Source organism: Hibiscus syriacus, unplaced genomic scaffold (assembly GCF_006381635.1).
Source record: "Hibiscus syriacus cultivar Baekdansim isolate YM2019G1 unplaced genomic scaffold, ASM638163v2 tig00011277_pilon, whole genome shotgun sequence".
Taxonomy (NCBI): Eukaryota; Viridiplantae; Streptophyta; class Magnoliopsida; order Malvales; family Malvaceae; genus Hibiscus; species Hibiscus syriacus.
This window is the reverse complement of record NW_024062247.1, coordinates 499,022-512,997: the sequence shown is the minus strand read 5'-3', so window position 1 is coordinate 512,997 and position 13,976 is coordinate 499,022. Positions and strand designations below refer to the sequence as shown.

Genomic DNA, 13,976 nt, shown 5'->3' with positions numbered 1-13,976 from the left:
ATTCTTACTATATAAGAACAATGAATGTATTTATATAATTGAAATAAGTGAAATATTTTCCAAATAAGTTTTATGTTTTAACACTTTCTTATTGACAAATAGTAAGTTTTTATATTCTAGGGTTTACGGAAGTCTTTGACATCAAAGATAAAAGAATTCATTTAATTTTTTACTATTCAATACTCGTCTACTTGTTGACAAATAGTATGTTTTTATGCTTTTCGGTGTACGTTTTTTTATAAGGATGATTGGAAATGTTTCCCTCGAAAGCAAGGGGAAATTAACAAGAACATGTTGACAAGTTCTTCATCTCACTTGTTTCTATATCAGAACCAGCGATGTCATCAATCTTTGATCCTTTTAAAGCAGTGGCATGACCATTGGATTTCCCATTCCCAAATTCCAAAGGATTTTTAGAGATCTCAGCGTAAATCTCTTCCAGTAACTCGAAAAAAGCCTTATCCACGTTGTCACCAGTAAGCGCAGATGTCTCGGCAAAGAACAGGCGCTGCTCCTTCGCGAACTCAACAGCATCTTCGGTCAGAACCGCCATCTGGTCCACTAGATCAGCCTTGTTGCCCAGCAGCATGATGCCGGTGGAGTTATCGGCGTTTGCACGGAGCTACTCCGCCCATCTCGCCAGGCTATTGAAACTCTGCCGCTTGCTCATGTCGTACACTACCATTGTCTCTAACGCACCTCTATAGTATCCACTTGTTACTGCTCGATACCTGCCCGCTCCAAATTTCATATTCAATGTTAATATACATAGCTAATTGTATCATATCTACTTAACGTATGACCCTCATTTTAAATTAATCCTTAAACTTTTAATGTTTTAATTTCATCTTTCAATTATGATTATTATTTTATATTAGTCTTTAAACTTTTGAACAATCAATTTCATCCCCTAATTATGGTATTCATTCTAAATTGGTCTCCAAATGTTTTGAACATTCCAATTTCATCCCAAGCTATACATATATACTAATCACATCCATTGTTAAGAAAATTGTTAAGTCAAGTTATATTATTATATGTTTAAAGAAACAAAATTTAGGTTAAATTATGGTTGAAACTAATTATATATTTTGATGAATTTAGGGATGAAATTGTAATATTCATAAGTTTGGGACCAATTATGAAAGAAGGTCATAATTTAGGAATGGAATTAAAATATTCAAAAGTTTAAGAACTAATTTAGAATGAAACTTATATAATCTAGGAATAAGATTAAAATATCAAAAAAATTAAAAATCAATTTAAAAATAAATATTAGAAATTAGAAGCATATGGTACAATTCACTTTAATATATACTACAAACGAACTTTTTATAGAAAACCTCTAGTTTTATTAAAAATAGAGAATATCTAGAATTACAATGAAGATTTACGAACATAAAACGTAAACTAAATTATAATTAGGACATTTTCCTATAACCATTAACACAAAAACTAGCCACCTAGATAACACAAGGACCATAAAAGGAAAATGTTAAAAAACCTAACCAATGCTCAAATAAAATAAAGATATGAACAAATCAAACTGTATCAGAAAAAGAACTACAAAACGTGATGAAACTATTGAAAAACCACCGAAAAATCGTAAATCATGGTCAAGCAACGTGATAAAACTATCCACGAGCGCATAACGCATATCCAAATCAATCCGAGGGTCTAAAGCAGGGAAGATCAACATGATAACAAATAAGCGCCATCTTGATTAGTCGTGGCGATGTCAAATCCAATCCTTTGAAAATTGATAAACGTCAAAAAACCGTAAGCTACCAAAAGACAGAGATTTATGTGTCATAAAGGTAGAAAACATGTCACAAAGACATAATTATTCTTAACTAAAAAAATAAAGAAAAAAGATAACCGACGGGTGGCAACCAACATCGAAACTGGTGTCGCCACCGGTTAAACAAAATTAAAGAAGAAAAAATTGGATTAATCAATAAAATTGACACAAGTTGTATATAAGGAAAAAAATGAAGAGAGAGGAGGAGGAAGAAAGCGGCTAGGATTTTTTTATCAATAAAAATAAAATGTGACCTTAATTTCACAAGGACCATAAAATGTTAATTTCATGAACAAGGACCATAAAAGAAAAAAGTTGGATTGATCAATAAAATAAAATGTTAATTTTACAAAACAAGTTTTAGATTTTTTTATTAATCTTCAAATTTAAAAGTATTATAATTAAATTATTAAAATATCAGTCATATATAAATATCATAGTTTTATAATTTAAATGTTATTTTGGATCATGGAGTGTAACACCCTCAACCCATACCCGACCTGAATATGAGTCGAGGATGTCACATTGGCTATACAAAACAATACTCTTAAAAAACAATAAAACATTTGAACTTATATTATTAAAATACAATAATATACATATGTTAATACAAGTTTATCAAAATACTTAGAGAATACACAACTTGACCCTTTGATTACATGCCAACATTCATTTACATAACAAAAGGACCTACTAATTAAGTTGCCTCTGATATGATAGTTGCAGGAGTAATGTTGTCCAGCTGCTTAACCTGTCTCGTCTACTTTCTCGGATCCTACGTGTGAAACACTCAAACGCTAAGTCATCGACTTAGTGAGACAATATAATAATAATAACAACAAAGAAATGTAATGAAAATGCCATAATAAGATGGAATGAGATGAAATCAAATACTTAACCATGCAGTTTATATCACCATGTTCCTTACCTATAAGCATAGTACATTAACATTCATGAATTCGTATTAATAAGTTTATTGGCCCATGATACCATACTGAGAACCTAAGGTATGTGAGTACTGTGAGGTTGTGCACTATGTTGTCACCACAGCTCGTATAAATGCACCGAAGTGCTACATAGAATTGCACCGAAGTGCAGCGTAGAATTGCACCGTAGTGCCATATAAGATTGTCCCGAATGACCACGTAGAAAATTCGTTAAGAATCTTATACATATACCAAGGATCAATTATGTTTCTCAAAAGACCTCACACATGTTTCAAAGAATACATATATGTCCCGAAAGACCGCGTAGACCCTCTACTCTTGGCATGCCAACTATACCTATAGTTCTCATCTACAAAACATGGGATTTTTCCCAAATTACATAGTATATCACATTGACATATCATTTCCTTACCTTCATCACATGGCTCATATAACTTTGCATACATAATCATTTAAAACATGTTACACAATGCACATAGTATGAATTCATATCATGCTTCACAATATGAAATGAATCATGCATCAATGTATTGAATCTAGACTTCTCATAAGTCTAGAACTGAATATATCGCTATAGTCATGTTATGCATATGAACTCACCTATATTTCTTTGTTTTTTCCTCGATCGATCTTATTGGGTAATCGCTCTGGAACTTGTGTAGGCTCTGTATCTACATAGTAATTCATTGATACTTATCAGTATACTAATTAATATATTCTAAACTATCATTCCTCAGGATAAAAGAAAAAACATTTTCATCTTTTAATGAAGGTATGCATCGATGCACTACATCATGTATCGATGTATCCCTTGACGGTTGCATCGATGCACTATCTATGCATCGATACATAAATCCTATTCGATGTTTGTATTTAAGGGGGTGCATCGATGCACTACTTGTGCATCGATTCACTAATGGCATTTGATGTTTTAATTTTAAAGGAGTGCATCGATACACCTTGAACAATTTCTAGGATTTATCCTTGATGCATCGGTATACATTGAATGTGCATCGATGCACATTGCCCAGAAATGTCATTTTTAGCACAAAATCCCTTTATAATCCCCTCAATACTACATAATTCACCTCCTTTTATATCCCTAACTTGCATACTCTTACTTAAACTAATTATTATCCATTCCATACCTATAAAACTTAGAAATCCAATTCTCCATATAGAATTTAAGAATCTCACTCAAATTCCAACATATTCTTAATCTAATTGTAACACTTCCTATTCCTTAATTAGCTTGATGACAAGTCAAATCCCACTTCCAATTCTTATTATGAACTATATTCCAAGATTTCACTTTTCTACTTCTTTTCTTTAATCCTTCCTAACTACATCCTCTTTTGATTTTAAGATAACCTAAGCTTTCCTTAAGCTTAGTTATCATCTAATGATCAATAAGCAACCTTAAATTCATCAAGAATTTGATCAACAAGAAAACTCACCTTTAGCTTGGCTTCACGGTGGAGCAGAAGAATGAAGAAGAAGAGAAATCTGGAACTTTGGTTTTCCCCAATTTTCTTCCACGTGGGTATTAAAATATCCATTCAAAAGTAATATTTAATTGATTCCCTTATTAAAAGACTTATTTACCCCTTTTGTCCTTCTTCTTTGCTAATTGCTCCTACACAAAACATTTCAATCAATTCTTTGAACATTTTAATTTATCCAATTTGGTCACTAAATTTTTAAATCTCACAATTTGATCACTAACCCGGTATGGAGGATGTTACAAATCTCCCTCCCTTAAAAAATATTATCCTCGAATTTTCATTATACGAACAGATTAAGATATTGAAGTCGCATATCTTCTTAATGTTCCCACGTGGCTTCTTATACCTTGTGACTTCTCCAAAGAACTTTGACCAACGGAACTGTTTTATTTCTCAATTGCTTAACTTCGTGAGCCAATTTTGTATTGGATCCTCTTAATACGTCAAATCAGGTTGAACTTCTACTTGTTCTGGTGCAACAATGTGAGAGGGATCGGACCTATATCTTCATAACATGGACACATGGAAAACATTATGGATTTTTTGCATTTCTGGTGGCAAAGATAACTGATATGCTACTGGTCCTATTCTTTTAACAATTTCATATGGCCCGATGAATCTAGGACTTAGCTTTCTTTCCGACCAAATCGTAATACTTTTTTCCATGGTGATACCTTCATAAACACTTTATCCCCAACTTCAAATTCAATCTCCTTTCTTTTAAGGTCATAATAGGACTTTTGCCGATCAAATGTTACTTTTAGGTTATGTTGAATTTCCCAAACTTTCTCTTCCATATCTTGAATCAAATCTGGACTGAGTACATTTCGATCTTTGAGCTTATTTCAGTTTAATGGAGTGCGGCATTTCCTCCCATATAACACCTCATAAGGTGCCATTTTAATACTGGACTGATAACTATTGTTGTAAGAGAACTCTGCCAGTGGTAAGTATTTCTCCCACGACCCTTTAAACTCAATGACACATGCTCGCAACATATCTTCCAATATTTGAATTGTTCTTTCTGATTGTCCGTCTATCTGAGGGTGAAAGGCGGTACTAAAGTTTAAGCGAGTCCCCAAAGCTCCATGCAAGGATTTCTAGAATCTTAAGGTGAATCGAGGATCTCGATCAGAAATTATAGAAACAGACACTCCATGCAATCTAATAATTTCTCTAATATACAGCTTCGAATACTTTTCCATAGAGAAATATGTTCTGACAGGAAGAAAATGTGTTGACTTGGTCAATCGATTAACAATTACCCAGATCGAATCTCTTTTGTTTGGAGTCAGGGGTAACCCCGAAATAAAATCCATCGTTACATTTTCCCACTTCCATTGTGGAATGGAAAGTGTTTGCAATAATCCAGAGGGAACTTGATGTTCAGCTTTGATTTGCTGACATGTTAAGCACTTGGACACAAATTTAGTAATGCTTCGTTTCATCCCTGGCCACCAATATCGATCTTTTAAATCCATATACATCTTGGTTCCACCCAGTGCATTGTCAATTGACTGCAATGAGCCTCTGTGAATAAATCTTTCTTCAACTTTGTATCGTCTGGTATCACAATTCTTTCTTTATAATACAATTTCCCATTAGACTTCACCTCAAAATCCTTAATTTCTTTATTCTTTACTTTCTCTATTCTTTTCAAACATATTTCATATTGGCTTTGCAATTCTCCTATTTAGTCCAACCATGATGGTTTAAGTTTTAACTCTAAACATATACCACCATCTCCAGTCAAATATAACCTTGCATCCATAGCTCGTAAAGTTGCAAACATTTTTCTACTCAAAGCATCTGCTACCACGTTAGCCTTTTTGGGATGATAGTCAATTATTATATCATAATCTCTCAAAAACTCAACCCATCTCCTTTGTCTCAAATTAAGCTCTTTTTGAGTTATCAGGTATTTCAAGCTCTTATGATCCGTATACAAGTAACATCATTCTCCATACAGATAATGATGCCAAATCTTGAGAGCGAACACCACTGCAACCATTTCTAAATCATGGGTGGGGTAATTCTTTTCATGTGGTTTCAACTGTCTCGATGCATATGCTACCACCATATCTTCTTGCATTAATACACACCTCAACCCATTGTGGGATGCGTCACTGTATACAACAAAATTCTTACCAGATTCCGGTTGAACCAATACAGGAGTTTCTGTCAGAATTCTCTTTAAAGCTTCAAAACTTTCTTGACATTCAGAAGTCCAAACAAAATATACATTCTTTCTCATCAGCTTCGTTAAAGGCAGCACTATCATCGAAAAATTCTTAACGAATCTTCGATAATAACCAGCAAGTTCAAGGAAACTCTGAACTTTGGATACATTCTTTGGAACTTCCCAGTCCATTATATCTTTTACCTTTTGAGGGTCCACCCGAATCCCATCTACAGAGATCACATGCCCCAAGAAAATTACTTCATTTAGCTAAAATTCACATTTGGACAATTTGGCATAAAGCTTCTTATCTCTGAGAATTTACAAAATTTTTCACAAATGTGCGCTATGCTATTCAATGGACTTCGAGTAAACCAGTATGTCATCAATAAAGACAACAACAAACTGGTACAAATAGGGCTGAAAAATCCTGTTCATGAGATCCATGAAATAAGCATGTGCATTCGTTACTCCGAAGGGCATTACAATGAATTCATAATGGTCATATCTCGTTCTAAAAGCAGTCTTTGGAATGTCCTTCTCCTGAATCTTCAATTGGTGATAACCCAAACGTAGATCGATCTTCGAAAATACCGAAGCTCCTTTTAGCTGATCAAACAAGTCATCAATGCGTGGGAGGGGATACTTATTCTTGATGGTCACCTTATTAAGCTGTCGATAATCAATGCAGAGATGCATTGACCATCATTCTTTTTAACAAATAACACCGGAGCTCCCCAAGGAGGTCGAATAAATCCCTTCTCTAACAACTCTTGCAATTGATTCTTTAACTCTTGCAATTCTTTCAGAGCCATCCGATAAGGTGCCATTGCAATCGGAGTTGTTCCAGTCATTACTTGAATTTGAAATTCTACGTCTCTATCTGAAGGTAATCCTGGCAACTCAGTAGGGAAAACATTAGGGAATTCCCGAACTATTAAAATCTCATCTAATCCCTTCTCTTTAACTCTTGTATCTATCACATTTGAAAAAAAACCTTGACATCCTTATAGCAATAGCTTCTTAGCAGACATTACTGATATTACATTTGCTAAAGGATTAAATATTTTATTGATCACACTTATTTATGTTCCTCTTGGACTCTTTAGGGTTACCTTTTTCGATATGCAATTAACATCCCCGTAGTAATAGAATAACCAATCCATTCCCATAATCACTTCAAACTCGTCAAAGGGTAATTCTATCAGATTAGCAGGGAATTCAATTCCCTGAATATTTATGGGACACCCCTTACAGACTTTGTTCACCCGAGCACTATGCCCTAAAGGATTAGTTACTATAATTTCATTACTCGTGGCTTCTAAGGGGATCCTCAATTCTTTTACTAATTTACTTGTAATGTAAGAATAATTAGAACTCGGATCAATCAATACCAATACTAATTTATCATACAGCTGGAAAGTACCTGCTATAATATCGGGATCATCACGGTCTTCACTTGTCTTTAAATTGTATACCCGTGCGGTTGACAGAACTTCATGTTGAGTAGAGGATTCAGACTGGTTCCTTTCTCTACCTCTTCCTTGTCCTTTCTGTGAGGCAGAACCAACTCTCTCAAATGGTGTAGGTTCACAAACCATCAACTGATAATCCCAGATAAAATGTCCATCATCTCAGCATCGAAAACAAGTCCCAGCAGCCATCCGACATGCCCCAAAATGGTTTTTCCCACATTGCTGACATTGTCTCGCTTGACCCTGATAGGATCTCACAACACCAGATCCTACTGACTGCGTCTGTCTAGGTCTTGCCTGACTTGCTCCTATAGAAGAATATGCAATTGATTCTAATCTAACTTGTGATTGAAATCCTGAATCTCTTCCTCTTTTTAGTGGGGCTGAGCTGTAAGAAGCACCCGTCCTCTTTGCTGTCTGAACTCTTGAGTCCTTAAATTTCTCATTTTGAGCCCTTTCAAGAGCCTTTGCCCGATTAATCACCTCCTGAAACGAGGACAAGTTTAATACTATCAGTATTTCCTTAAGCCTAGGGCGCACGCCCTCCATAAACCATTCACACGCATCTTTTTTAGTAGGCACAAGTTCATATGCAAACCGACCCAGCTTGTTGAACTCGCATTCATACTCATATACAGAGTAGTTCATATGTTTCAAGTTCATAAACTCCTGCTTCATCTGCCGAATAAATTAATCTCCAATGTACTTGTTTTTAAATTCATCTAAGAACAAAAACCAAGTCAATTGGTCACTTGACATCCTCATGGTGACGTTCGTCCACCATATTCTCGCCTGACCCCTCAGTAACGAGACAACTCCATCTAACTTCTCCACTTAATAGCAGTGGAGACCATCCAACATGATTTTCAAATCATTTAACCAAATATCCACCACAACAGGACCTTCATCAGATTCTCCCTTAAATTTGGGAGCTCCCAAACTTCTCAACTCTTTTGCTACATTCATTCTTTGAATTGGTGGGGTGGGAGGTTGAAGACGCGTCAGAATAGCGTCCAACGTCCTGAAGAAAGTGTCTTGGTCTTGTACAAGAACTCCCTGAGATGCATGTCCTTCACCTTGTCTGGCCAGAGCAGGTGAATTACTACTTTCAGCAGGCCTATCTTCTCCCGCTTCACTTCGGGAGCTATTATGTCCGGACATCTAATAAAATAAACACACTGTTCTATTAGCAAAACAAAATACTCATACTATACCAGATCAGAAGTTCTCACTATTTGTTGGCATGTATTTCATTTAAAGATTCTATAGACTCTGGTTTATGCCTAGAATCAACTAAATCATAGCTCTGATACCATTAAATGTAACACCCTCAACCCATACCGACCCGGATACGAGTCCAGGATGTCATATTGACTATAGAAAATAATACTCTTAAAAATAATAAAACATTTGAACTTATATTATTAAAATACAATAATATACATATGTTAATACAAGTTTATCAAAATACTCGAGCACACACAACTTGACCATTTGATTATATGCCAACATTCATTTACATAACAAAAAGACCTACTGATTAAGTTGCCTCTGATCTGATAGTTGCAGGAGTAATGTTGTCCAACTGCTTAACATGTCTCGTCTACCTTCTCGGATCCTACATGTGAAACACTCACACGCTAAGTCATCGACTTAGTGAGGCAATATAATAATAACAACAACAAAGAAATATAATGAAAATGCCATAATAAGATGGAATGAGATGAAATCAAATACTTAACCATGCAGTTTATATCACCATGTTCCTTACCTATAAGCATAGTATATTAACATTCATGAATCCGTATTAATAAGTTTATTGGCCCATTATACCATACTGAAAACCAGAGGTAAGTGAGTACTGTGAGGTTGTGCATTATGCTGTCACCACAGCTCGTATAAATGCACCGAAGTGCCGCGTAGAATTGCATCGAAGTGCCGCATAGAATTGCACCGTAGTGCCGCGTAGAATTGCATAGTAGTTCCATATAATATTGTCCCTAAGGACCACGTAGAAAATTCCTTAAGAATCATATACATATTCCAAAGATTAAGTATGTGTCTCAAAATACCTCACACATGTTACAAAGAATACATATATGCCCCGAAGGACATCGTAGACCCTCTACTTTTGGCATTTCAACTATACCTATAGTTCTCATCTACATAACATGGGATTTTCCAAAATTACATACTATATCACATAGACATATCATTTCCTTACCTTCATCACATGGCTCATATAACTTTGCATACATATTCATTTAAAACATGTTACACAATGCACATAGTATGAATTCATATCATGCTTCACAATATGAAATGAATCATGCATCAATGTATTGAATCTAGACTTCTCAAAAGTCTAGAACTGAATATATCGCTATAATCATGTTATGCATATGCACTCACCTTTATTTCTTTGTTTTTTCCTCGATCGATCTTATTGGGTAATGGTTCTGGAACTTGTGTAGGCTCTGTATCTACATAGTAATTCATTGATACTTATCAGTATACTAATTAATATATTCTAAACAATCATTCTTTAGGCTAAAAGAAAAGCCATTTTCATCTTTTAATGAATGTATGTATCAATGCACTATACCATGTATCGATGCATCCCTTGACGGGTGCATCGATGCAATATCTATGCATCGATATGTAAATCCCATTTGATGTTTGTATTTAAGGGGGTACATCGATGCACTACTTGTGCATCGATACACTGATGGCATTCGATGTTTTTATTTTAAAGGAGTGCATCGATGCACTTCATGTGCATCGATACACCTTGAACAATTTCTCAGATTTATCCTTGATGATCGGTACACATTGAATGTGCATCAATGCACATTGCCCAGAAATGTCATTTTTAGCACGAAATCCCTTCATAATCCCATCAGCACTACATAATTCACCTTCTTTTATATCCCTAACTTGCATACTCTTACTTAAACTAATTATTATCCATTTCATACCTCTAAAACTAGAAATCCAATTCTCCATATAGAATTTAAGAATCTCACTCAAATTCCAACATGTTCTTAATCTAATTCTAACACTTCCTATTCCTGAATTAGCTTGATGATAAGTCAAATCCCACTTTTAATTCTTATTATGAACTCTATTCCAAGATTTCACTTTTCTACTTCCTTTCTTTAATCCTTCCTAACTCCATCCTCTTTTGATTTTAATATAACCTAAGCTTTCCTTAAGCTTAGTTATCATCTAATGATCAATAAGCAACCTTAAATTCATCAAGAATTTGATCAACAAGAAAACTCACCTTTAGCTTGGCTTCACGGTGGAGAAGAAGAATAAAGAAGAGAAATCTGGAACTTTGGTTTTCCCCAATTGTCTTCCACGTGGGTATTAAAATATCCCTTCAAAAGTAATATTTAATTGCTTCCCTTATTAAAAGACTTATTTACCCTTTAGTTCTTCCTTCTTTGCTAATTGCTCCTACACAAAACATTTCAATCAATTCTTTGAACTTTTTAATTTATCCAATTTGGTCATTGAATTTTTAAATCTCACAATTTGATCACTAACCTGGTATGGAGGATGTTATATGGAGTATATTTAAAGTAAATAATTTAACTAGGGTCGGTTCTTACTATTGTTTGGCTCGGGCAAAAAAATGAACCCCTAATTTAAAAGAAATTTAAGAAATATGCAATATAAATTTTTTATTGGAATTTCAATTAAAAAAATGTAATTCATTACAATATCAAAAATGTCAAAAAATATATTTAAGCATACAAATACTTATAAAAAACATTGTCTTCGAGCATTTCTTGTTGTAAAATCATTGATGATAGTGTTAACATCAATGCTTCCAGAATATCTTTTTTAAATACATAATTTGGAAATAAAAGAATGCTCTTATCTAGAATTTGAAAATATATAAAGATAAAAAAAGAATTTGAAAACATTAACTACCTAGAATATTAAAAAAAATCTTCAATGTGATTCAAGCATAACAATTGATGATAAACAATTATGGCTTTATGTTTGTGAGAAATATGAGAAATTAAAAAGTGGGAGTAATAACTTTTAGGGGAATTGTGAAATATGAAAGAGAAAAGGAGCATGTTAATTGTACTTAAGTTTTTTCTTCCCATTGAGTTTTGGGGATTAAAAAATAATGTTAATAAAATTTTCCATTGATATGAAAAATCAGGAAGGAGATTTAAGTGAATTGATGGTGGAAATTTAGAAAGACCAAAATTAAATAGATTCAATTGGAATTTTTTTTTTTGAATTTTGAGAAAAAAATATTAAATTAGAGTTTTATGAGAAGTACTTCAATAATAAAATTCAATAATGACAATTGGTACTTCAATAAACTTATGGGACCCATTCTTTTATTTTATACTTTTTTTAAAATTTATTATAAAAATAAGGAAAAATATTATACTAAGATTTTTTTTTTAATTTTTGTGATATGGGTGGGCGCCCCTTTTGCCCTATCCTAGGGCTGACCCTAGATTTAACTTGTAAATTCACTATATGAACAAATTAAATATATTGTGTTAATATTGTTTTCCTTATAGATTTTAGGTTCGAGTAATCGAGTTTATAAAGTGCATGTACGTTGTTAATTGGTTAAAAATTCTAAATGTATACTACCATATAGTCATCTCATATTATTAGAAAAATATAATGTGTTAAAAGTTAACATGATTTAAAAATATTATTTATTTTATATTAAATCCAAATTATCCATAATACAATAAATACATATATGTATTAACAATACGATAATATATTTTAAATATATTTCATGTCAAAATTAAATTAACATTTAAAATCTAAATTAATAGTTAAGTTAATAAATGAATTGAATTATACAATAAAAATATTTTAATAATTTAATTAAAACATTTTAAAAGTTAACATAAATTTAAAAATGTTTCTATGAAATTAACCCTAAAATATATTATTATTATTATTATTGGATATGCTTTACAACTTCCCCGTCTTGGCCAAAAAGTGCGGCATTATTCAGTTATAAAAATTCCTATTTGGTTTCCAATTGTGGGCCGAAGCACCGAAATTATGTAATTAGATATTCCAAAGCTTAGGAATAAAATGAGGCTATTAAGTGAATTTAATTAATTTAATTTGTTCATTAATATTATGGATTACTTTAATATAACTTAATGCTTTAGAGTAAAACCTAGGGGTGTTCAAATTACCGAACTAATTCGGTTATCCGACCGAACCGAATTAGTTCTGTTAATTCGGTTCGATTACCGTATTAGTTCGGTCGGTTAACGGTTAAGAAAAATTTTAGAATTCAGTTAACGGTTAATTCGGATCGAATTCGGTTAATTAACCGAAATTAAATTTTAAATATTAAATATATTATATATAATATATGGGCTTAGCCCAAACCATTTAAAACCCAATTAATAATTTAAGATCCAATAACTTTTAAACCTAAATCAATATTAATTAATTAAAAAAATTATATAAAATTTTTATTTTATAATTATATATTATTTAAATTAATTGTAAATTGTTTTTTTTAATTAAAAAAATATTAAATATATTATATATAACATATGGGTTAAGCTCAAACCATTTAAAACCCAATTAATAATTTAAGATCCAATAACTTTTAAACCTAAATCAATATTAATTAATTAAAAAATTTATCTAAAATTTTTATTTTATAATTATATATTTTTTAAATTAATTATAAACTTTTTTTTGAATTAAAAATATTTAATTTTTATATAAATTAGAAAAATTTTTAAAAAATGTGGTTAATTCGAAAATTAACCGAATTAACCGAAATTTATTCGGTTCGGTTAATATTTTCAAAAAAAAATTCGGTTCGATTAACGGTTAAAAAAAAGTTCGATTAATTTGGTTATGATCAATTCGATTATGATTAATTCGATTCGATTCGATTTTAACCAAATGAACATCCCTAATAAAACCCAAGCATAGGATATAATTAGGTCGCGTGAGTCACTTATATTGATAATCATTTTGAACCAAACAGTGTACAATGCATCATTAGATTTTAGTTTATTAATAATTAAATATATAAAAAAT

At 32.4% G+C, this 13,976-nt stretch overlaps 1 protein-coding gene across 1 annotated transcript; it reads right to left on the bottom strand.

Moving 5' to 3' along the window:
- Positions 1 to 280: 280 nt before the first annotated feature.
- On the bottom strand, positions 281 to 589 carry LOC120204692 (ras-related protein RABA3-like). The gene has a single exon (XM_039204738.1). It carries the CDS (start codon positions 587 to 589, stop codon positions 281 to 283), a length of 309 nt encoding a protein of 102 aa, XP_039060669.1.
- Between the last annotated feature and the right edge of the window lie 13,387 nt (positions 590 to 13,976).